Here is a 24178-nt window from a genome sequence, read left to right as displayed (position 1 = left end):
AGGCCAAAGGAGAGGTGGGCAAGTATTTCTTCTGTTCAGAATGAGACCTCATCTGATAGATAAGCACTAAAGAGGCTCTACAGGGAGAGGGCAGCAAGAGAACTTGAAACAAAGGAACTAATCAATCAAAAAGCAAAGTAACCCTGTGGACTGCTATAGAGAGCTACTCGGGAAACTGCTGGAACAGATTTAGCTCATTACTGACCACTGAGTGCTTTTCCTTGCCTTAGTTACTGCGAAATGAAGGGCACGCTTGGCCTTCATCGAGACCTTCTGTTCGCTGCCACTTTTGCAGAAATGTGGGTAGATGGGCAAACTGCAAATCAACTTAGCTGGATAAAGGGAGGGGGCACATAAAACACATAATTCCACCTTCAGGGTTACATGGAATACTCCTGAGGCTCCTGAAGTGTTGGGGATGCAAGCAAGCATCTTTGGATTTATGTGACTACACTAAGGAGTCCCCTATTTTATGCCTTTGATGTAAGTGACGATTGATGCTGTGATAAGAGGGCCTCCAACCGCTTGGACAGAACAGGTGACCTTACTGCTGGGAGGACAGGATGGAGTGAGAGGGGCCGTCATTGACCTACTAGCGTCTTTCCTCCCACTCGGGCTGAATGATGCACAGATCAGTATTATTCAGAAGAAATGAAACAGTAAGAATAAAAGGGTTGAAGAAAATCTCAGGACTAGTCAAACAAGTGGGAATGTCTGTTAACCTGCTTTTCTTTCCCTTCTCAGAAAATGGCCTCGCAGGAGGAGGCCGCTGATCAGAGGATTTCCCAGCATGATGCAACTTCCCTCGCTCAGCTGTCTGCTCTTCTAGGCATCGACGCAGTTCAGTTTGTAAAGGAAATGGAAAAAGACGAGCAGGAAGATCGAGCAAAAATGCAGAAAGGCTTTAACTCAGAAATGCGCAGTGAAGCCAAAAGGTTAAAGACTTTTGTGACCTATGACCCCTACAGCGCGTGGACACCACAGGAGATGGCAGCAGCTGGGTTTTATTTCACCGGCATAAAAAAGGGGGTGCAGTGCTTCTGCTGTAGCTTAATCCTGTTTTGTTCCGCCCTCAAGAGACTCCCCATAGAAGACCATAAGAAGTTCAGCCCGCACTGTGAGTTCCTTTTGGGCAAAGATGTTGGCAACATTGCTAAGTATGACATAAGAGTTAGGAATCCAGAGAGCAAGATGAGAGGAGCCAAAGCAAAGTACCAAGAAGAGAAGGCCAGACTTGAAACCTTCCAAGATTGGCCATTTTATGCCCATGGGACATCCCCACGGGAGCTCTCAGCGGCTGGCTTTGTCTTTACAGGTAACTTGAAATCATTTTCTGAAGCATTTCTCTGGAGTTTTAAGTTTAGGTTCCATATTTCAGTTGCAATGTTTTGTGAACCTTTCCTCACTTGTATTGTATTAGGTATAAGGTCTAGTTTATTAAAATTCAACTTCAGTAATTTACTTGAGCTTTATGTTTCGTATCGCATATTAATTTGTCAAATATGGCCCTAACCGGTTTGGCTCAGTGGATAGACCATCGGCCTGCAGACTGAAAGGTCCCAGGTTCAATTCCGGTCAAGGGCATGTACCTTGGTTGTGGGCACATTCCCAGTGGGGGGTGTGCAGGAGGCAGCTGATAGATGTTTCTAGCTCTCTTTCCCTCCCTCTTCCTCTTAAAAAATCAATAAAACATATATTAAAAAAAAAAAAGACTTAAGAACCAAGTCAAGATTTAAAAAAAAAAATTGTCAAATATGTATATAATTAGACAGTTTTAGACAGTTACTTTTCCTTAAATTTGGACCTTAGACAATATTGACAACATTCTTAAGATCCTTAAAATAAATCATGAGGGCCCTAGCTGGTGTGCTAAGTGGTTAGAGTGTCGGCCCACACACCGAAGGATCTCAGGTTCAATTCCTGGTCAAGGGAACATACTGGGGTTGCAGGTTCAATCCCCGGCCCCCTATATTGATGTTTATCTCTCTCTTTTCCCCTTCCTCCCTCCTTCCCTTCTTCCCTCCCTCCCTCCATCTCCTCACCTTTCTCCTTCCACTCTTTCTAAAAATCAATGGAAAATATATCCTCGGGTGAGGATTAACAAAAAATGAATAAAATAAAATAAATCATGAGACCAGCTGGACCCCAGTCTCCTCCCCTTTTCCTTTTGCTGCTCCTATGAGATTTTCCTTTGATTCTTTTAATTGCTGCAATATTGGAATGGCTTTCTGTTTGTTGGTGGGTTGGTTTTAATCTTAGGGCTAATTCTAATGTATAGGGCAAACTGCATTTATGAAAACTGCAGTTTGAATTGACCTAGGCATGCCGTAAATGTTATGTTGGGTATAAATGAGAATTGTAATAACAATAACAGCAGTCATTTACTGAGTACCAACAAACTCACCAATTACCCCCATTTCACAGTTGAGTTCATTGAGGCTCAAAGAGTTTAAAAACATGCCTGTGTCCATAGAAATTTCATTGCAGAGCTACAACTTAGGTTTTCTAACCGTGCTCTAGGTTGTGAGTTCTGGGGTTTCTCTGCTTCCCCACTACTGCGGCTCTGAGAGCTCAAATAGCAAACACCAGCTCTGGGAACACCTGGCGGGCAGGTGTTAAACAGGTGTATGTGCAGTATGGCCTTGGCTGACGGGGAGGTCCTAGGCTTAGAAAATGGTCTTTTAGGGCCCTGGGGCTGCGGATGGAGGTTCAGCCAGATGACCGTGGAAGTGGACAGAGATGTTGGAGTAAGTCTTCCTCACGCACACAGCAGGCAACTCCCAGAAACAGACCTTCTGGAACTACTCCATGGTGCCATTGCTGGGCAATCTAAATATTTTCCTTCACATGCAGGGAAACGGGACACTGTGCAGTGTTTTTCCTGTGGTGGATGTTTAGGAAATTGGGAGGAAGGAGATGATCCTTGGAAGGAGCATGCCAAGTGGTTCCCCAAGTAAGTAGATCTCTCTCTCTCTCTCTCTCTCTCTCTCTCTCTCTCTCTCTCTCTCTCTCTCTCTCCTGAAACAAAACTAAACACAAGAGTCACCTTCCTAGAGTAGCATACTCAAAACTGGAATGTTCCAGAATTTCTTCAAGCAAGAATCACATAATTTAAAAATAATTTCTTAAATGTTATTTTATCATCTTAAATATGAAGACAAGACACGTTTGGTCAAGTAGAAGTTTCAGGATCCACCCTAACTGATAAATAAGAATAATTAACATAGGGATGATGTAAAATGGCATTTAAAGGAAGTTGGAGAGTGAAACAGTGTTTAAGACTATTACAAATGGTTTCATGTACTGCTGATTATGTACTGAACAAAAACATTTTATTTTAAAAACTCAGAATTTTGATTGTTGAAATGCTCTTTAGTTTCCTTAGAAAATAAAGTATATTTTAATTATTTTTAATGCTATACTTACTAGTATCTCTACATTACTTCGTATCTAACAAATACATATTTGTTCCCTTTATAGTTTTTTTTTTAATTTTTTAAAAATATTTTTTATTGATTTCAGAGAGGAAGGGAGAGGGAGAGAGAGAGACATCAATGATGAGAGAGAATCATGGATCAGCTGCCTCCTGCCCTTTATAGTTTATAAAACCTTTATTATAGAAAATTTCAAAGGTGGAGATAATCTATAATAATCTATAATAATAAAAGTATAATATGCAAATCGACCAAATGGCCAAACGGCGGAACGACCATCCAGATGACCTTCTGGACGAAGCCGGGGCTGCGAGGGCCTACTCTTTCATGAATTTCGTGCTCGGGCCTCTAGTAGTATAATAAGAACTTATTAACTCATGGCCAAGTCATATTCCATTGGTATTTCACCCACCTTTCTTCAGAAATAATAATAACAGCCAGTTTATATTAAAGTCAATTCCATACATCATATAATGCCATTTGTTGATATTCTTTTTAAAAATATATATATTTTATTGATTTTTTACAGAGAGGAAGGGAGAGGGATAGAGAGTTAGAAACATTGATGAGAGAGAAACATCGATCACCTGCCTCCTGCACACCTCCTACTGGGAATGTGCCTGCAACCAAGGTACATGCCCTTGACCGGAATCGAACCTGGGACCCTTCAGTCCGCAGACTGACACTCTATCTACTGAGCCAAACTGGTTAGGCCATTTGTTGATATTCTTATATTTTAGAGTTATATACTAAAATACCTTTAAGAAACAAAACGACAGTATCATTATTTCTCCTAAACAAGATTAACATTGATTCCTCAATACATAGAATCAAATATATGAGTCATTGTTCAATGTCCACATCCCTCCAATTCCTTCTCTCTCTCTTTTTAAAAAAAATATATTTTATTGATTTTTTTACAGAGAGGAAGGGAGAGGGATAGAGAGTTAGAAACATCGATGAGAGAGGAACATCGATCAGCTGCCTCCTGCACACCTCCTTCTGGGGATGTGCCCGCAACCAAGGTACATGCCCTTGATTGGAATCGAACCTGGGACCTTTCAGTCTGCAGGCCGACGCTCTATCCACTGAGCCAAACTGGTTAGGGCCCTTCTTTCTCTTTACTGCTGGTTAATTTAAATTAGAATCCAAACAAATCTGTCTATTACATTTAGTTGATCTATCTCTTAATATTTTTAATGTATAGATTCCCTTCTTTCCTCTTTTTCTTGTCACTTATTCTTTATAGAAGCCATGTAATCTGTCCTTGAAATTCCCTACACTCTAGGTTTGGCTGAATCTGTTTCCGTAGAGTTACTTAATGTTTTTCTACTTCCTATATTTCCTATAACCTAGTACTTGGATCTAGCAATGTGATCAAGCTCATACTCTATTTCTTTTATATATATATATTTTTTTGATTTCAGAGAGGAAGGGAGAGGGAAAGACAGAAACATCAATGATGAGAGAGAATCATTGATTGGCCACCTCCTGCATGCCCCCTACTGGGGATCGAGCCCCGCAACTCAGGCATGTGCCCTTGACTGGAATCGAACCCGGGACCTTTCAGTCCACAGGCCGACGCTCTGTCCACTGAGCCAAACCAGCTAGAGCATCATACTCTATTTCTTTAACAAATATTTGTCATATAGCTACTACATGCAAAGAGGTTATTGGTTGTATCATAGATCAACCACACAATACCTGGGCAGTTATCTATGTTTATAAGTCATCTTGCACATGTACAGTCATGCTCACAAAAGTGGAAGGATGTCTGTGATATGGTAAGTGAAAAAAAGCAATATGCAAAATAATATATGTAGTGTAAGCCCTTAAAAAAAATGTGTAAAGCCACTCAACCTATATACAGACTTGTTTGAAAATATATAGAGCCCTAGATGGTTTGGCTCAGTGGATAGAGCATCGGACTGTGGACTGAAGGGTCCCGGGTTTGATTCCAGTCAAGGGCACATGCCCAGGTTGCGGACTGGATCCCCAGTAGCGGGCATACAGGAGACAGCCAATCAATGATTCTCTCTCATCATTGATGTTTCTATCTCTCCCTCTCCCTTTCTCTCTGAAATCAATAAACCCGGGCATGTGCCCTACCTGGGAATTGAACTGTGACCTCCTGGTTCATAGGTCGATGCTCAACCACTGAGCCATGACAGCTGGGCCACCATAGTTTAATTTAACTAACAAAATCTCCAGCTTTTATATATATATATATATATATTTATATACATATATATATATAATCTGTAAATCAGTCTCTTTTATTGTATTATATATTTTGTTTCAAGAGAAAAGATAATTTTGACTTAATTTTAAATTATTTGTGTTGTCACTTATGTAAGTAAAGAATAATTATGTGAGAATTATGATGAATATCTTACATTTTGGTATAAGTCTCTTGACAGTTTTATTTGAAGTTGAAAAAATTCACTATTTTTAAGTGTACAATTCAGTAAGTTTTAACAAATGTTTATTGTATAACCATCACCATAATAATAGAGATATAGAACATTACAATATTGGTGTAGATTTTAATTATGTTTATTAATTATAGATGTGAATTTCTTCAAAGTAAGAAATCCTCAGAGGAAATTGGCCAGTATATTCAAAACTACAAGGGATTTGTTGATGTCACGGTAATTTATAACAGCATTTCCCTCCCTCATGTTGGCTTTTGATTACCTAATAATATCTGAATTAGAAGAGGATGGGCTTTCTTTTTTTGGGGGGGAGTCATGGGCTTTCTTTTTTTTGTGTGGGGGGGGGAGTCATGAATTCTACTTCTTACTTCTTTCTTATTCCCTTCTTTCCTACCCCTACTTCTCATCTGGCAGAATGAAGAAAATCACATTCTCTTGCTAAACTAGAGCCCTTAAAAGTCCTTTTTCCAGGACTGGCTTTTGATTGGTCGGTCTGCCTTCCTCATAGTCTTTCCCTCTTTGACTGAGGCCACCTCCCCTAGCTTTCCTTGGCTGTCCCGTCTGAATACCTGTGTGAGGTTTTGGGACCATGTCACCACACCATCACCCTCAGAGGGCCTAGTTCCTGTCTCCTAGCTAGTTACTCTATAACTATTAGTAAGGATTCCCTAATGGCAGGTCATAGAAAACCCAACCCAGATTGACTTAAGCAAAAAGGGGAATTTATTGGCTAACATGACTCAGAAGATGAGAATCCTGCAGAGAGAACTTGACCTGAAAGTGGAGGAGAAGTGTTTCCTGATAAAGAAATCGAATGCGGTTATCAGAGAAGGATCAGTTGCTTAATACCTAATGCCCTTCTCAATCTAGTTTCCTTCCTATATTTCATACTTCCTCATTAGTTAAAGTACATCTCTGATATCCACATGTAAGTCAGCTTTGGAGCTAGATCTCTGGAAACAGCCACCCTAGAAGGCTTCCTGTTAGGTAGCAGCACTGCATAAAAAATTCCAACATTAATAGAAACAAATATTTAGAGAACCATCTCCAACAACCTGCCACTCAATCCAAGGAAACTGTATTTCATAGATACTTGTATCCTCTAAGTCAAAGTCAAATTTTTCATTTTCTTCAGGGAGAACATTTTGTGAATTCCTGGGTCAAGAGAGATTTACCTATGGCATCAGGTAAACACTCATTTTTTTTTTTTTTAAGGGAAGAAACGTTAAAATGTTTAAAACGCAGACATATTCCAAAGGCTTTGCTTGTTTATTTCTTTTTTTGGTTTTCTTTTGTCCTCACCCTTTTTTTAACCCTTCTATTTTCTTACTATTTTATAGGGCACATGCCCAGGTTGTAGGCTCTATCCCCAGTGGGGGACATGCAGGAGGCAGCCGATCGGTGATTCTTTCTCATCATTGATGTTTCTATCTCTCCCTCCCTCTCCCTTCCTCTCTGAAATCAATAAAAAAATATATTTTTTAAACACAATTAAATTTTTGGATAAAATGGTTTTGAAAACATTCTTAGATGGATCTGTGTCTGTTAAGAAATTAAACATGAAGTAATAGAAAAAATATATATAGTTCTCTGCCTTCAATTCCTTATACAGGGCTTCTAAAACACTCATAATTTCCTAAGTGATAAGAGTACAAGGGGCATCTTTTGTTCTAATGAGGTGACTCTGGGTGGGCTCCTGGATGGGGGTTGGTCACTAGAAACATGACCATGATTAGGAGCATAGAATTTTTAGTCCTCCTCCTCCCCGCCCCTCCCAATTCTCCAGAGAGGGGAGCGGGGCTGGAAGTGGAATTAATAACATCTTCATGATGAAATCCCAGTAGCACAGGGTTCAGAGAGCTTCCAGGTGTGTGACACATTCCAACTCCATGGCAGTGGAGGCTCCTGTTCTTGGGGCCCTCTCGGGCCTCAGCCTACCTCTTCATCCAGCTGTTCACCTGTATCTTCTACCAATCCTTTAATAGACTAGTGAACATAAGAAAGTGTTTCTGTAAGTTCTGTGAGCCACTCAGTAAATGAAGTGAAGTGGGGGTAGTCTTGTGGGACTGAGCCCTTAACCTGTGGGATCTGACGCTGTCTCCAGGTAGAGGGAGTCAGAATTGAGTTAAATTGTAGGGCATCTAGCTGGTCAGAGAAAACCACCACACATCTGGTGCCAGAGGTGTTGTGTAGTCCGAGAGTAAAGGAGACACCCAGGAGGAAAAGATGTATTTTTCCAATGCATTAAGCATAGCGGATTAAAAATGAAGTGATGGGCCCTAACCGATTTGGCTCAGTGGATAGAGCATTGGCCTGCGGACTCAAGGGTCCCAGGTTCGATTCCGGTCAAGGGCATGTACCTTGGTTGTGGGCACATTCCCGGTAGGGAGTGTGCAGGAGGCAGCTGACTGATGTTTCTCTCTCATCGATGTTTCTAACTCTCCCTCTCCCTTCATCTATGTAAAAAATCAATAAAATATATATTTTTAAAAAACTGAAGTGACGGCATGAATCCTGGGGTTGAGTGGAACATCAAAGCAAGCTTTCATCTTTAGAAAATTCACAAAACCCAACGTAGATTAAAAATTTTTTTAAAATATATCTTTACTTGAGGCCTGGTGCACTAAATTCATGCATGGGGGGTGTGGGGGGGTGTCCCTCAGCCCAGCCTGCACCCTCTCTAATCTGGGACCCCTTGAGGGATGTCCAACTGCCCATGTAGGCCCGATCCCACCAAGATCGGGCCTAAACGGGCAGTCGGACATCCCTCTCACAATCCAGGACTGCTGGCTCCCAACTGCTCACCTGCCTGCCTGCTGGATTGCCCCTAACCGCTTCTGCCTGCCAGCCTGATCACCCCCTAACCACTCCCCTGTCAGCCTGATCAACGCCTAACTGCTTCCCTGCTGGCCTAATTGCCCCTAACTGCCCTCCCCTGCCAGCCTGGTTGCCCCTAACTGCCCTCCCCTGCTGGTCTGGTCGCCCCCAACTGCCCTCCCCTGCCCTCCCCTGCAGGCCTGGCCCCCCCCAACTGCCCTTCCCTGCAGGCCTGGTCTCCCCCAACTGTCCTCCCCTGTAGGCCTGGCCCCCCCCAACTGCCCTCCCCTGCAGGCCTGGTCCCCTCCCAACTGCCCTCCCTTGCAGGCCTGGGTCCCCCCCAACGTCCCTCCCTGCAGGCCTGATCGCCCACAACTGCCCTCCCCTGCCGGCCATCTTGTGGCCATCTTGTGTCCACATGGGCGTGGCCATCTTTGACCACATGGGGGCAGCCATCTTGTGTGTTGGAGTGATGGTCAATTTGCATATTATCTCATTATTTAGGATTGATTTCAGAGAGGAAGTGAAAGGGAGAGATAGAAACATCAATGATGAGAGAGAATCATTGATTGGCTGCTCCTGCCTGTCCCCTACTGGGGATCAAGCCCGCAACTCAGGCATGTGCCCTTGACTGGAATCAAACCTGGGTCCCTTCAGTCCGCAGGCTGAAGCTCTATCCACTGAGCCAAACCAGCTAGGGCCAGGTTTAAATTTTTTAAAAATTGATTTTAGAAAGGAAGGGAGAGGGAGAGAGAGATGGCAACATCAATGATGAGAGAGAATCATTGATCAGCTGCCTCTTGCACACCCCCTACTGGGGATTGAGCCTGCAACCTGGGCATGTGCCCTGACCAGGAATCAAACCACGACCTCCTGGTTTTTTTGTTTGTTTGTTGTTGTTTTTTAAAATATATTTTATTGATTTTTCACAGAGAGGAAGGGAGAGGGATAGAGAGCTAGAAACATCAATGAGAGAGAAACATCGACCAGCTGCCCCCTGCACACCCCCTACGGGGGATGTGCTCGCAACCAAGGTACATGCCCTTGACCGGAATTGAACCTGGGACCTTTCAGTCCGCAGGCCGACTGAGCCAAACCGGTGCAAGTTGGGGCAATATTGTTGGTCCTGTATAGAATATTGCCCCAACTTGTGACTATCCACTGAGCCAAACCGGTTTCGGCGACCTCCTGGTTTATAGGTCGACCCACAACCACTGATCCATACCAGCCAGGCAATGTAGGTTTAATTTTTCACGTCCTTATAGGGCACAGATGACAGGAACCAAACCCCAGAGCCCACCCAATATGAGAAAACTAATGTAGGCCATTCCATAGAGTGGACACCCCAAAGGGCAAGAAATAAATCTGCCTGCTCTTAAGGGAACTACAAGGAAAGTTTGTCTTTCTTAACACTAAATTGCGAAGGAGGTGTATCTTCTTTAGCTTTTTTCAGTTCGCAGGCCGACGCTCTATCCACTGAGCCAAACCGGTTTTGGCTATCTTTAGCTTTTTTGATTGTTTTATTCTGATGCTAGATGATGAGGTAATTTTAAAAGGTTTTATAGTAGAAAAATTTGAACATACACAAATAAGATAGTATATACTCACTACTCTGCTTCAACAATTTAACACATGGTCAATCTTGCTTCATCTAACTTTCTTCTTTTTAACCTCCCCCAATTATACTGAAGCAAACTCCAAGCATCATATCATTCTGTCTGTAAATATGAAGTGATAACTTGAACCTGCTACATACACTATCAAAACTTGCTGGTCTAACCATATGCCTTTTATTCCAGCTTTTTGCAATGACAGCATCTTTGCTAATGAAGAACTACGGCTGGACTCTTTTAGGAAATGGCCCCATGCATCCCCTGGGGGTGCTGCAGCTCTGGCCAAAGCAGGTCTTTTCTACATAGGTGAGTCAGTAGTTTGCATCAGCCTCTTGCCTTGCTGCTCATTCAAGGCCCACATACATTTAAGGACCTGGATTTGTATTTATCTAGTCTCAACAATCTCCACTCTTCCAGTCTTTCCTTATATATCCTTTTCCTTGCTATGTCAGAAAGCCGCTCCCAGTTTTCTACAACTAACTTAGGTAGAAAAGCTCCAAGTTGAAACCTTAAGAACTCGACTAACAATGAATACAACTACATGTATCCTCCGCTTTTCGAAAGTTAGTTTTATGCCACTTTGTTTTTATGAAAGATATATACATGAGTAAAGGCAGACCTTGGAGATACTGCAGGTTCAGTTCCAGACCACTGCAATAAAGTAACTATCACAGTACAGGAGTCATAATCCATTTGCTGATGGAGGGTATTGCCTTCCATTTGCAAACAATGTAATATCTGTGAAGCACATGACAGCAAAGCACAATAAAACTGTCACATGACCCTTCTGCTTCTATACCTCTTTAACCAGAACTTAGTATGGCCAGACTAGCTATAAGAGAAGCGAAAAATCAAGCAATACTTTTTGTTGTTGTTAATCCTCACCTGAGGATGTTTTTTCCCCAGTGATTTTTAGAGAGAGTGAAAGAGAGGGAGGGAGAGAAAGAGAGAAATAGAGACACTTCGATTGGTTGCCTCCCAGATATACCTGGATCAGGACTGGGGATTGAGTCTGCAACCTGCAACCGAGGTACGTACGTGTCCTTGACCGGAATTGAACCCAGGACCCTTCAGTCTGCGGGTGGACACTCTATCCACTGAGCCAAACCGGTTAGGGTCATAGCATTCTCTTTAGCTTCTGGCCATCAGGAAGTTCCCCTCTGTAATCCACAACTAGTAGGCTGGTTCCCTTCAGCTAACCGTCTGAGGTACAGTAAGGATCAGAGAAAGGATACTGTGCTCTGCCTTGGTCCTTGCTGGCCTTCTTTAGGCCAGACACACAAATTGAGTTACATTGGAGGTCCATGCAGATCTTTTACTGAGAGGTCAAATAGATGTCACAAATATCACACAGCAGTGCAGAGTAGGGGAATATAGCGGTCACTTTATTTTTTATTTTATTTTTTAAAATATATTTTATTGATTTTTTACAGAGAGGAAGGGAGAGGGATAGAGTTAGAAATATCGATGAGAGAGAAACATCTATCAGCTGCCTCCTGCACACCTCCTACTGGGGATGTGCCCGCAACCAAGGTATATGCCCTTGACCAGAATCGAACCTAGGACCCTTCAGTCCACAGGCCGACGCTCTATCCACTGAGCCAAACCGGTTAGGGCTATAGCGGTCACTTTAACAAAAATATTCCATGATACAAAATGATCTTAATGGCTCACAAGCTTAAGCATTTAGAAAGACAGTGTCCCTACTCTCTCTGTTCTGTCTTCCTCTTGCCAGCCTCCTTCAAATACCCTCTGTTCAGTGTCCTCATCCTCTTCCTTTCGAACCTCCACCTCTCCCCACAAATCCTAATCATCTGACCCTCTAACAGTCTTGCAAACTCTAGGACCTCATATTTTCATGCAGACACAGAGGGAGGTTCTCCTCTGCCCTAGCTTTGCCATGCCTACAGAGGTCCAAGAGTGGAAGATGATAGATGTTCCATTTCTACTTCAATCCTTTGGTAGATTCAAATGCTAGTTTCCTTCCTAAGAAATATAGTCTCACAAGGAGACTTGATCCTACTTCTAGTGGAATAAACCTGGCAATAATGTAGTAATAGGCATTTGATGCTTCATGAACTTACACAGGGCTGCATAATTTGCTCATATTTTTTCCCCATGAGCTTCATATGTATTCTCTCTGATTTAATCACGAAACAAATGCTTATAGAGTACCTAGTAAGTGCTAGGCACTCTTCAAGTCCATGTGATTCATTGGGGAGCAAAACAGACAAAGTTTTTTTCCTTCATGGAGCTTTAATGCCCACACTGATTTGCACATCTCCTGCTCCATAGGAGGATGGACAGGGAAAGGGTGTTCATCAAAGTGCATGGTACATAGAAGCATCCATGACTATTTGCTCATTACCCCGTTGGTCCTGTATAGAATATTGCCCCAACTTGTGACTTTGTCACAAAATCTGATTGGAAATGCAAGTAGGATTTTGCTAATAAAGGCCTGGTAGTTATTACCTGTGTCAGTTGAGAAATACACATGCCAGTTACACTGATTGAATTTCTTTGCATCTAGGTATAGAGGACACCGTCCAGTGTTTTTCCTGTGGAGGATGTATGAAAAACTGGGTGGAAGGTGATGACCCATTAGGAGATCATTCCAAATATTTTCCTGAGTGAGTGGAATGCTTAGTGTCTGTGAATTTGGATATACTTTAAAACAAGTTGTCCCTCGTTTTTTTTTCGCATTTTCTTATTAAATATTTGCTCAACCCTCTCATTCCTACTCTGAAGAATGAGTCTTTATCTCTTATCCCCTTGTTCTCATGACACCCTTTCCATTTAGCATTTCCTTTATTATAGTTATAGCATAGTTTTGGTGATATCAATATTTTTACATTATATGTTTATTTATCATGACTGCATAAATGCTATGCAGAACTGAACCTGTCGTAAATTATTATTTTTCCTCTCTGTACAAGTTTTAATTTTTGTAAAAAGTAATAATTGTCTTGTTAGTAGTTTGTTTAATTTTTTGTTTTTTTTTAAAGGAAATTCATACATTAACCACTTTAAAGTGCACAATCTAGTAGTATTTAGTACATTTACAATGTTGTGCAACCACTTCCTCTAATTCCATTTTCATTACCCCAAAAGAAAACTGTACCCATTAAGTAGTCACTCCCTATCTTCCCACCCCATCCTACTCTAGCTCCTTAGAGCTACCAATATACTTTCTGTCTCTACAGATTTACTTATTCTGGATATTTTATATAAATGGAAACATACAATATGACTTTTTATGTCTGGCTTCTTTCACTTAGCATAATGCATTGAGGTTCATCCATGTTGTAGCATGTATCAGTACTTCATTTTTTTTATGACAGTTATATATATTTCTCCATATTCTCACCAATACATTTTTTTAACTATAGTATTTGCTTAGGTATTTTTTTTTAATGTCTTGAGCACCAGTTTATCATCAAATTTACCCAAATGTTTAAATCTTCTCTCTAATAATTCAGAACTACAAGATATTGCCGAAACCGGTTTGGCTCAGTGGATAGAGCGTCGGCCTGCGGACTCAAGGGTCCCAGGTTCGATTCCGGTCGAGGGCATGTACCTTGGTTGCAGGCACATCCCCAGTAGGGGGTGTGCAAGAGGCAGCTGATCGATGTTTCTCTCTCATCGATGTTTCTAACTATCCCTCTCTCTTCCTCTCTGTAAAAAATCAATAAAAAAAATATATTAAAAAAAAACAAAACAGAACTACAAGATATTCCATCATTTTCATTTTCTTGAAGTTTATCTCCAACATGAACTGCTTATCCTATAGTTATTCTGGGATCCTAGGGATTCCTGTTGGCTTTCTCCTGTGTTGTAGCTCCTGTGTCCTGGATCTAATGTCATCTTCTTGGTTTATCCACTCATTTTGGTGGAGTACTCCTCCAAGTTCCCTGGAAAAGACTGCACAAGAGATACATGTTTCTAGCTTGTATATAATTCATATATATGAATATTTTCTCACATTTGTTTCATAGTTTAGCTGGGTATAGGATTCTAGGTTAGAGGTTGTCCTAATTTCAATTGTAAAGGCATTGCTACATTTTCGTATAGCTTCCAATGTTGCTATTGATTCTGATTCTTAATCCTTAGATTGCAAACCACATTTCCACCCCTTCTAGAAGCTTTTAGGATTTTCTGTTTGTTTCTAGTGTTCTAAAATTTCATGAAGAAATGGCTATTTTTTTTTTGTTGTTGTTTTTAAATATGTATATTTTTTTATTGATTTCAGAGAGGAAGGGAGAGGGAGAGAGAGAGAAAAACATCAGTGATGAGAGAAAATCATCAATTGCCTGCATCCTGCATGCTCCCCCACTAAGGATTGAGCCTACAACCTGGGCAAGTGCCCCAACCAGGAATTGAACCATGACCTCTCGATTCATACATAGGTTGATGCTCAACCACTGAGCCACTCTGGCAGAGTGAAACGGCTATTTCTTTAATATTTTTTCTCTGTGAATGTTTAAAGTTTTTTGGCTTACTTATTTTTTGCTCACCAAACTCTCCATAAATGTTGAGCTGTAAGAAGAAATTAGTTGTTTTCACTTTGTAATTTGAAGACTTTTTTCCAGAAATAAGTATTAATACATACAGATCTTAAAACAAATACTCCCATTTAATTCTAAGATTCTAAAGAGGATACTGCTTTGAAGGAGTTTTGACAGAAGTAGTTGCTTTTTTTCTTTCTTATTTGAGTTAGTATTTAGTAAATTGTTGAGAATCACAGGGACATTCCTCTTAATTTTTGGAAACATAATCTAGTATGCAGTCTACTTTTGTTTAGAACATTTTTTCTGGAATCTATCAACTTCCTTTTGTGTGGTTTTTACTATACACCTTTGCCTTCTTTTTTTTTTTTTTTTAAATTGAAGACTAGGATGCCTCCAAAGGAGTAACTAAAATATTTATGATTTGAAGGACAATAAGAAACCAAAGTATCAACCACAGAAGTTAAGAAATTGAACATTAGCTGAAACCGGTTTGGCTCAGTGGATAGAGCGTCGGCCTGTGGATTGAAGGGTCCCAGGTTCGATTCCGGTCAAGGGCATGTACCTTGGTTGCGGGCACATCCCCAGTAGGGAGTGTGCAGGAGGCAGCTGATCGATGTTTCTAACTTTCTATCTCTCTCCCTTCCTCTCTATAAAAAATCAATAAAATATATATATATATATATATATATATATATATATATATATATGAAATTGAACATTACCAAATGCCTTAGAAGGCTACTGTATATCCACCCTCCCCAATTCCAATTATATCCTTTTTCCTCCAATCCAGAGTTAAACATGATCCTGAATTTTTGGTTAATTATTCCTCTGCTTCTCTTTATGGTTTTACCCACTGCATATGTCGCCTTAAACATATTGAATTTTGCCTAGTCTTGAAGTGAAAGTAGAAGCATACTGCATGGTTCTGTGAATGACACATTTAGCTCCACATTGTGTTTCAGGCTCATTCTTAATTATGTATAGAGTTATAGTCCACTTGTTTTCACTGCTATATAGTGTATTATTTCACAAGTATATAATTATCTATTCCATTATTGATTCAACATCTGGGTTGTCTGAGGGATGTTGCAAAGTCAAATAATGGTACTACAAACATTCTTGTGCATATTTCCCAATGCCCATGATCGTTTCTCTAGGACATATAACAAAATGTGGAATTTTATGCACAGTCATAAAATTTGAACATATTCAACTTTACTAGAGAGTGCAAAACTTTTTCAGAGTGGTTGTACTCGTTTACTAGTACATTTATACTACCATAGATGAATTTTCCTTGGCCTGCTTCCTTACTAATTTGGTATTGAAAAACTTAAATTTTTGACAATTTAAAATTTTTCATATTTTCCCATATGATTTCCATATTATTTTTCTTCAGAAGTGTGTATTATTATTCTTTGCCCTTTCATATTCAGAGAATATATGAACTGTCCTTCTATACCTCTCATAGTACTCCTTATTCTTGTCTTTATCTGACATGAATATTATTTTATCACTCCAATTATTCTATAATTAGTTTTTACATGATATCTTTTTTGAAATCATTTTACTTTTAATCTATGGCTTTATATTTAAAAGTGAATTTCTTGTGGTAAACATAGTTGGATCTTGTTTTTAACTCTGACAATGGGAGTGTTTAGAACATGTACATTTGGCCCGGCAGGTATGGCTCAGTGGTTAAGCATCTACCTGTGGTAGGAAGTAGGGGCACATACCTGGGTTGTGGGCTCGATCTCAGTAGGGGGCGTGCAGGAGGCAGCCAATTGACGATTCTCTCTCATCATTGATGTTTCTCTCTTTTCCTCCTCCCTTCTTCTCTATGAAACCAATAAAAACATATTTTCTTAAAAGAACATGTACATATAATTTAATTATTGATATACAACATTTCTTGGAGTGCAGGTCTGCTGGATTCAAATATTATTTTGCTATTTGCTGTCTATTAATTACAACTTTCTGTGTTTCTTTTTCTTCTTTTCATGACTTTTCTGAGTTTGAGTATTTTTTAGTGTTCCATTTTATCTCTATTATTGGTTTATTAGCTGTACATCTTTGTCTTTTTAGTGCCTGCTCTAGAATTTATAATGTGCGTGTTTAACATTATCAGTCATCTTTAGATATTATAACACTTGACATATAATGTATGAATTATGTAACAGTATATTTCTGTTTCTCCCCTACTATCCTTTTGCTTTTATTATCATATACTAGAGGCCTGGTGCACAAAATTTGTGAAACGGGGGGGGGGGGGGAAGGTAGCGGTCCCTCAGCCTGGCCTGCACCCTCTCTATTCTGGGACCCCTCGGGGGATGTCCGACTGCCGGTTTAGGCCCAATAAGTGGGCAGTTGGACATCCCTCTCGCAATCTGGGACCACTGGCTCCTAACCACTCACCTGCCTGCCTGCTTGATCACCCCTAACTGCTTCTGCCTGCCTGTCTGGCCCCTAACTGCCCTCCCCTGCCGGCCTGGTCGCCCCTAACTGCCCTCCCCTGCCGGCCTGGTTGCCCCTAACCGCCTCTGCCTTGGCCCCCGCCACTGTGGCTTTGTCTGGAAGGATGTCTGGTTTAATTAGCATATTACTCTTTTCACAAAATATTATTATTTTTTTACTTTAAACAATTACCTTTCAAATACATTTTAAAAAGAGAAAAAATGTCTTGCATATTTACCCACTTAGTTACCATCCCTGGCATTTTTCATTCTTTTGGGAGGACCAATTGGAATTTCTTCTATTATAATTTTCCTTTTAACTGAAGAATATCCTTTAACATTTCTTGGAATGCAAGTCTGCTGGCAACTAACTGTATTGGCTTTGTTTGTATGAAAAAAGTCTATCTTTTACTTTTCTTGATGAGTCTATCTGCATAGTGACCTTGGACAAAAACATTAAAAGTCCTACTTGCTGTTTTCCTATTCCTATAGTCATCTCCAAGTCATCTAGGAAAATAAAAATGAGTGTCCTCTTGCTTTTTTTCCTGGTTTTCTGTGATTTTGCAGCATGAAAACAAGCCCAAGTCAGTTGGTTGTTCCTAGTTTTCTCATTTACCTACTGACATTTGTAATTCTCACCTATCCAAGTTAATTATTTAGGGCAGAGCTCTTTAGAATTTTCTCCCTTGGTTCTTCAGGCAGACATGATACCTAAGTTTAGGGCAGGGATGGGGAATGTCCAACCCTCAAGCCATGTAAGGCCACAAAATCATTTGATCCGGCCCTGCCAAGGCATTATGGGTAAGTTAATTGTTTGACCAAATATAATTTTTAAGTTGATAATTTTGTATGGCCCCACAAATTTATATATATAAAGAGGTAATATGCTAATTGGTCCTAACGGTGTTCCAGTCATGACCGGTCAACAGGCTGCGTGCGCACAGGAGCTGGTGGGAGGGGATGGGCGTGGGGACTTCCGCCCCCGTGGAGGTGTGCACAGGCCTGCCCAGCGCTAACATCACGCTGCTTGCGTGCGTCCCCGCCTAGCACTGAGGTGTAGCTGTCTAGCTGCATCCCTGGCCAGGGACGTGACCCTGCCTGCCTGTGTCCCTGGCCTGTGACGTTGCGCTGCCTGCGTGTGTCCCCGCCCAGGGCTGAGGTGAAGTTGGTTAAAAAATTTCCACTAATTAATTCCCTTTTAATGTGCATGAATTTTGTGCACTGGGTCACTAGTGATGTTATAAATACCAAAATGGCCTTTGGCAGTAAAAAGGTTCTCCGTCTCTGGTTTAGAGAGTAGTATGTCCCAGTTTCATGATGCTTGGCAAGTAGGTTTTTTTTATTTTTATTTAATATATTTTATTGATTTTTCAGAGAGAGGAAGGGAGAGGGATAGAGAGCTAGAAACATCGATGAGAGAGAGACATCGACCAGCTGCCTCCTGCACACCCCCCACCGGGGGATGTGCCTACAACCAATGTACATGCCCTTGACCGGAATTGAACCTGGGACCTTCCAGTCCACAGACCGACGCTCTATCCACTGAGCCAAACCGGTTTCAGCTTGGCAAGTAGGTTTTAGAGAGTATGTTTGTGGCCATTCTTTAGTCTTAATAATGCTGGAAGTTTTAAAAATAAACCTTTTAAAATATATATATTTTTTATTGACTTCAGAGAGGAAGGGAGAGGGAGAGCTAGAAACATCAATGATGAGAATCATTGATTAGATGCCTCCTGCACGTCCCCTACAGGGATTGAATCTGCAACTGGGCATGTGCCCTGACCAAGAATCAAACCTGATCTCCTGGTTCATAGGTTGACGCTCAACCATTGAGCCACACCAGCCAGGCTTAAAAATAAACCTTTTATTTGGGACTAATTTTAGATTTAGAGAAAAAGTAATACAGAGTTCCTTTATCCCTACACCCAGTTTTCCCTAATACTAATATATATTACATTACCATGGTACATTTGTCAAAATTAAGAAACCAACATTGATACATTACTATCAACTCTAGACTTTATTTGGATGTAACCAGTTTTTCTACTCTTTTATTCTTTGTTTCAGAATCCATAAAGTTTTCTTCTCTATTTTTAAAAAAATTAATTATTTTTATTGATTTGAGAAAGCGAGAGAGATACACACAGAAAGAGAAACATCAATCAGCTGCATCTGGCATGTGCCCAGACCGGGAATCGTACCCATAGCCTCATATGTGCCCTAACTGGGATTAGAACCCACAATCTTTTGGTGTACAGGATGATACTCCAACAACTGAGCTACACCAGCCAAAAATCTCTATTTTTGATTTTTTAGGTTCATTTTAGTTGTTTTCATGTTTGAGTGTTATCCCCACCATTACTTTACAAAGAACTTACATTTCTATTGTTGACAGCTACAGTCTGAATGTCTTGCTTGATAATGACACTGACAGAACAAATCACTAGAAATGTCCATTTTATATTAAATTTTTCCCATTAAAACTCTAATAGTATTTTTAAAAACCTAATGCAAAGACTTACTTGCCTAAAACTAATTTTATAACTTTTAACTTTTGTGCTTAGTTGTCCATTTCTCCAAAATCTGAAGGCCTCTGTAGAAGTGATTCCAGACCTGCAGAGCCATGATGAGCTTTCTGAATTTACGGTAATGAACACCACCATCTTGTTTATTTTAGCAGCACATGGCTGAAAACCGTGTTTGAACAGGAATTGCTTATCCTAATAAGTAAATAAATAAATTTGACAAATATCTATTAAGCATCGATAATGTGTTAGTTGCGGATGGGAATACTACAGTAAACAAGATATAATACCTCGCTTCATTAAATGTAGAATCAATCCCTTTTAGACTCAGAGGTGCTCAGGTCCAGGAAATCTTCACTTGGAGGACAATAAGGTCTGACTTGCTACTTGGCCATTCTCAGGGCTGGAAAGATATTTCTTTTCTTTTTTTTTTTTTTTTTTTTATATATTTTATTGATTTTTCACAGAGAGAAAGGGAGAGGGATAGAGAGCTAGAAACATCGATGAGAGAGATACATTGACCAGCTGCCTCCTGCACACGTCAAACCGGGTATGTGCCCGCAATCAATGTACATGCCCTTGACCGGAATCGAACCTGGGACCTTTCAGTCCGCAGACCGACGCTCTATCCACTGAGCCAAACCGGTTTCGGCTGGAAAGATATTTCTTTTACAAAAGCAAATGACCAGCAAAATCATAAACCCAAATAATAGGTTGACCCCTTTAAATGGGTCATAGCTCTCTAAGATACAAGGCATTATTAATTTCACACACACACACACACACACACACACACCTACACACCTTATTTGAGGCTATATGTTAGGTATATTAGGTTTGTCACCCCACAGAAGTAAAAAGTAACTGGCTAGTCATTTGATTTAACCCTTTGCACTCGCTAACCCTTTGCTACCGATGCTAACCGTGTCGAGTCACACTCGACATCTGAGTGCAAAAGGTTAAGTTTATATTTGTTAGCTGAAAAATGAAATTGAAGAAAAAAGCTTGGGGATATTTAAATGGCTTACTTTTTAAGGAAGAAACATAACCTTCCTACACCGCAGGTATGTAATATTAGACATGTTAATAACTTAGGTCAGTAGCTGTATCTAATGATTTTTGGAGGGTTGTCTTGCTCTAGATGCCATGATTCTGATTACCTGGACAGTAATCTCTCCTTGACTCCCCCCGTGTGTACTACTTAGGAGCATACACTTGAGGGGTTTGCAGATCATGTATTGCTCCATATTTATAGCATTCCTCTTTTCAACAGGCATAAATATTTGAGGGTGGGTTGTATTTCAGTGATGTTTGGTTCCCAATTGTAACATGATACCTCACCCTCTTATATAAATTTTTATTTAATAGAGGATTTTATTTTCAAAGGAAACCATAAGTGAAACCAATCTTGAAGATTCAGCAGCAGTTAGTTCTCTAGTGCCAGGTAAGGATTTTAAAATAGCTCATGGGATTATATACAGGGTTGCCCCTCAAAATAATAAGGGTAGTGTTTATTAAAATACATTTCATTTTCAAAATGTAATAGAAATCATCTGTTAACGTGTATGTATACATTTTTTGGGGACTCCCTGTATATGTGTACATATATTTATATGTAGGGGATTTTAAAAGAGAGAGGATTTGTATTTGTGCCTTCTTTCTTCTTTCCACAGAGACAGCCCAGAGTGAAGCCCAGTGGTTTGGGGAGGCAAAAAGCCTGAACCAGCGACTGAAAGAAGCCTACACTGATGCCAGTTTCCGCCGCATGTGTATGCTTGAGGTCTCTTCCAGTCTGGCCACAGACCACTTGCTGAGTTGTGATCTGTCTCTTGCTTCAAAACACATCAGCACTCCTGTGCAAAAGCCTGTACTGTTGTCTGATGTCTTTGCCAACTTGAACTCTGTCATGTGTGTGGAGGGTGAAGCTGGTAGTGGAAAGACAGTCCTCCTGAAGAAAATAGCTCTTCTATGGGCATCAGGATGCTGTCCCTTGTTAAACAGGTTCCAGCTGGTCTTCTATCTCTCCCTTAGCTCTGCCAGACTGGACCAAGGGCTGGCCAACATCATTTGTGACCAACTCCTAGAGACAGAAGGATCTGTTACTGAGATGTGCCTAAGGAACATCATGCACCAATTAAAGAATCAGGTGTTATTCCTTTTGGATGACTACAAAGAAATGTGCTCAGTCCCTCAAGTCATACAAAAACTGATTCAAAAGAACCACTCATCAAGGACCTGTTTATTGATTGCCGTCCGCACAAACAAAACCAGGGACATCCGACAATACCTGCATACGATTCTAGAGATCAAAGCGTTTCCCTTCTATAATACTGTCTACATATTAAGGAAGTTTTTTTCTCATGATTTGATCCGTCTGAGAAAGTTTTTGATTCACTTTATAATAAATGCAAATTTGCAAGGAATTCAGAAAACTCCTCTTTTTGTAGCAGCAGTTTGTGCTAATTGGTTTCGAAACCCTTTCGACCAGTCCTATGATGATGTGGCTGTTTTCAAGTCCTATATGGAATGCCTTTCCTTAAAGCACAAAACTTCAGCTGAACGTCTCAAAGCAACTGTGTCCTCCTGTGGTGAGCTGGCCTTGAAAGGGTTTTTCTCTTCTTGCTTTGAGTTTAGTGATGATGACCTTGTAGAAGCAGGAGTTGACGAAGATGAAGATCTAACCATGTGCCTGATGAGTAAATTCACAGCCCAGAGACTGAAACCAGTCTATCAGTTTTTAGATCCTGCATTCCAAGAATTTCTTGCTGGGATGAGGCTGATGGTACTACTGGATTCCGATAGGCAAGAAGATCAAGACTTGGGACTTTATTATTTGAAACAGATCCACTCTCCCATGATGACTGTAAGTCCCTGTAACAATTTTTTGACGTACGTCTCCTGCTACCCTTCAACAAAGGCAGGGCCAAAAATTGTATCTCATTTGCTTCATTTGTTGGACAACAAAGAGTCATTGGAGAATATATCTGAAAAAGACAATCTGAAGCACCATCCGCAAGTTTTGGAGAGAGTGCACATGTTTAGGTCATTGTGGCAATTATCTCCAGACGATTACTTTTCACTGGTTTCAAAACATTTACTGACCATTGCCATAAAAATTGCTTATCAAAGCAACACTGTTGAAGCATGTTCTCCATTTATTTTACAATTCCTTCAAGGGAGAACCCTGACTTTGGATATGCTTAAGTTACAGTATTTTTTTGACCATCCAGAAAGCCTGCTATCGTTGAGGAGCATCCAAGTCTCCATAAGTGGAAATATGAAAATCATGTCCCCTATACCAGAAATTTCATTTCTGGAGAGATGTTGGGACAAATCACAGGCACCAGCTATACATCAGGACTGTGCTTCTGTCTTTGAAGATATGATGGAATGGGCGCGGGACGTAGTTGAAAAACAGAAAAACATATTGAGAGTTATGAATATGATGGTCAAAGCACCACCAGACATCAGCACTGGCTATTGGAAACTTTCTCCAAAGCAGCACAAGATTCCCCTTCTGGAAGTCCATGTGACTGATATGGATGGTGTGGACCAAGAGATGCTCAGGATTCTAATGGCAGTTTTCTCAGCTTCACAACGCATTGAACTTCACTTAAAGGGAAGCAGGGGCTTTATTGAAAGCCTTTGCCCAGCGCTTGAGCAGTATAAGGCTTCTTTCACCAAGTGCTCCATAAACAAATCTGAGCTGAATGCAGTAGAACAGGAATTGCTTCTCAACCTGCCTTCCCTGGAATCCCTCGAAGTCTCAGAAACAACCCAGATACCAGGTATATATATACTTGAATATATTTTAGCTGGCTATTCTGATAGTAATTTTATTTGCTTACTCTTGGTTTTAGGTGGATGAAACTTGTGAAAGCATGAGACCATAAATGCTTGCTGATAGAATAGATATAAAATAAACCTTCAGTAATTTATTTTTGTCAGTAGTATGAATTAGTGAAAGGCTTCTAAACAGAATGTTTTTCAAACAGCTCACATAAAAATTAATGAAAATTAACTAATTTCAAACAACTCAGATAAAAATAATATTAAGTTAATAAGCAGACACAAATTACTTATTAGTAAAATAATGATCTGTATGTAAAGATGATGCTTGAGGATTACCCTCACCCTATCTGCTAAATGGAAGGAAGGGCTTACACTGTACTGTCTGGAAAATAAGTGGGAAATAATATCTCCCACTTATTTATGTTTCCTTTCACTGCTTTAAGTAATGTTTGCAAGTTTTCAGTGTAGGCTTTCTATTTCTTTCATTAAATTTATTCCTAGGCACTTGTGTAAATAATATTTAAATTTTTTTCCATTTTCTACTTTTTGCTCTTATGGCTTTGGTTTTTCAACAGTTTGTTATATGTCTAGGTGTGCTTTG

The 24178-nt window shown here is 40.3% G+C and overlaps 1 protein-coding gene across 1 annotated transcript in view; it reads left to right on the top strand.

The window, feature by feature from the left end:
- Positions 1-24178, top strand: part of NAIP (NLR family apoptosis inhibitory protein) — a 34445-nt gene that overhangs the window by 1493 nt on the left and 8774 nt on the right. Inside the window, exons 2-10 of the mRNA XM_008161907.3 lie at positions 745-1315; positions 2854-2953; positions 6004-6085; positions 7005-7056; positions 10486-10605; positions 12830-12929; positions 19825-19906; positions 21172-21229; positions 21459-23573. Of these exons, the coding sequence (XP_008160129.2) occupies positions 748-1315; positions 2854-2953; positions 6004-6085; positions 7005-7056; positions 10486-10605; positions 12830-12929; positions 19825-19906; positions 21172-21229; positions 21459-23573 (3277 nt within the window). The 5' untranslated portion in view covers positions 745-747. The remainder of the gene's footprint in view (positions 1-744; positions 1316-2853; positions 2954-6003; positions 6086-7004; positions 7057-10485; positions 10606-12829; positions 12930-19824; positions 19907-21171; positions 21230-21458; positions 23574-24178) is intronic.

This window comes from Eptesicus fuscus, chromosome 4, assembly GCF_027574615.1.
Source record: "Eptesicus fuscus isolate TK198812 chromosome 4, DD_ASM_mEF_20220401, whole genome shotgun sequence".
NCBI classification, from domain to species: Eukaryota; Metazoa; Chordata; class Mammalia; order Chiroptera; family Vespertilionidae; genus Eptesicus; species Eptesicus fuscus.
The sequence above is the reverse complement of the archived record's forward strand: the minus strand, read 5'-3'. Positions and strand labels throughout refer to the sequence as shown.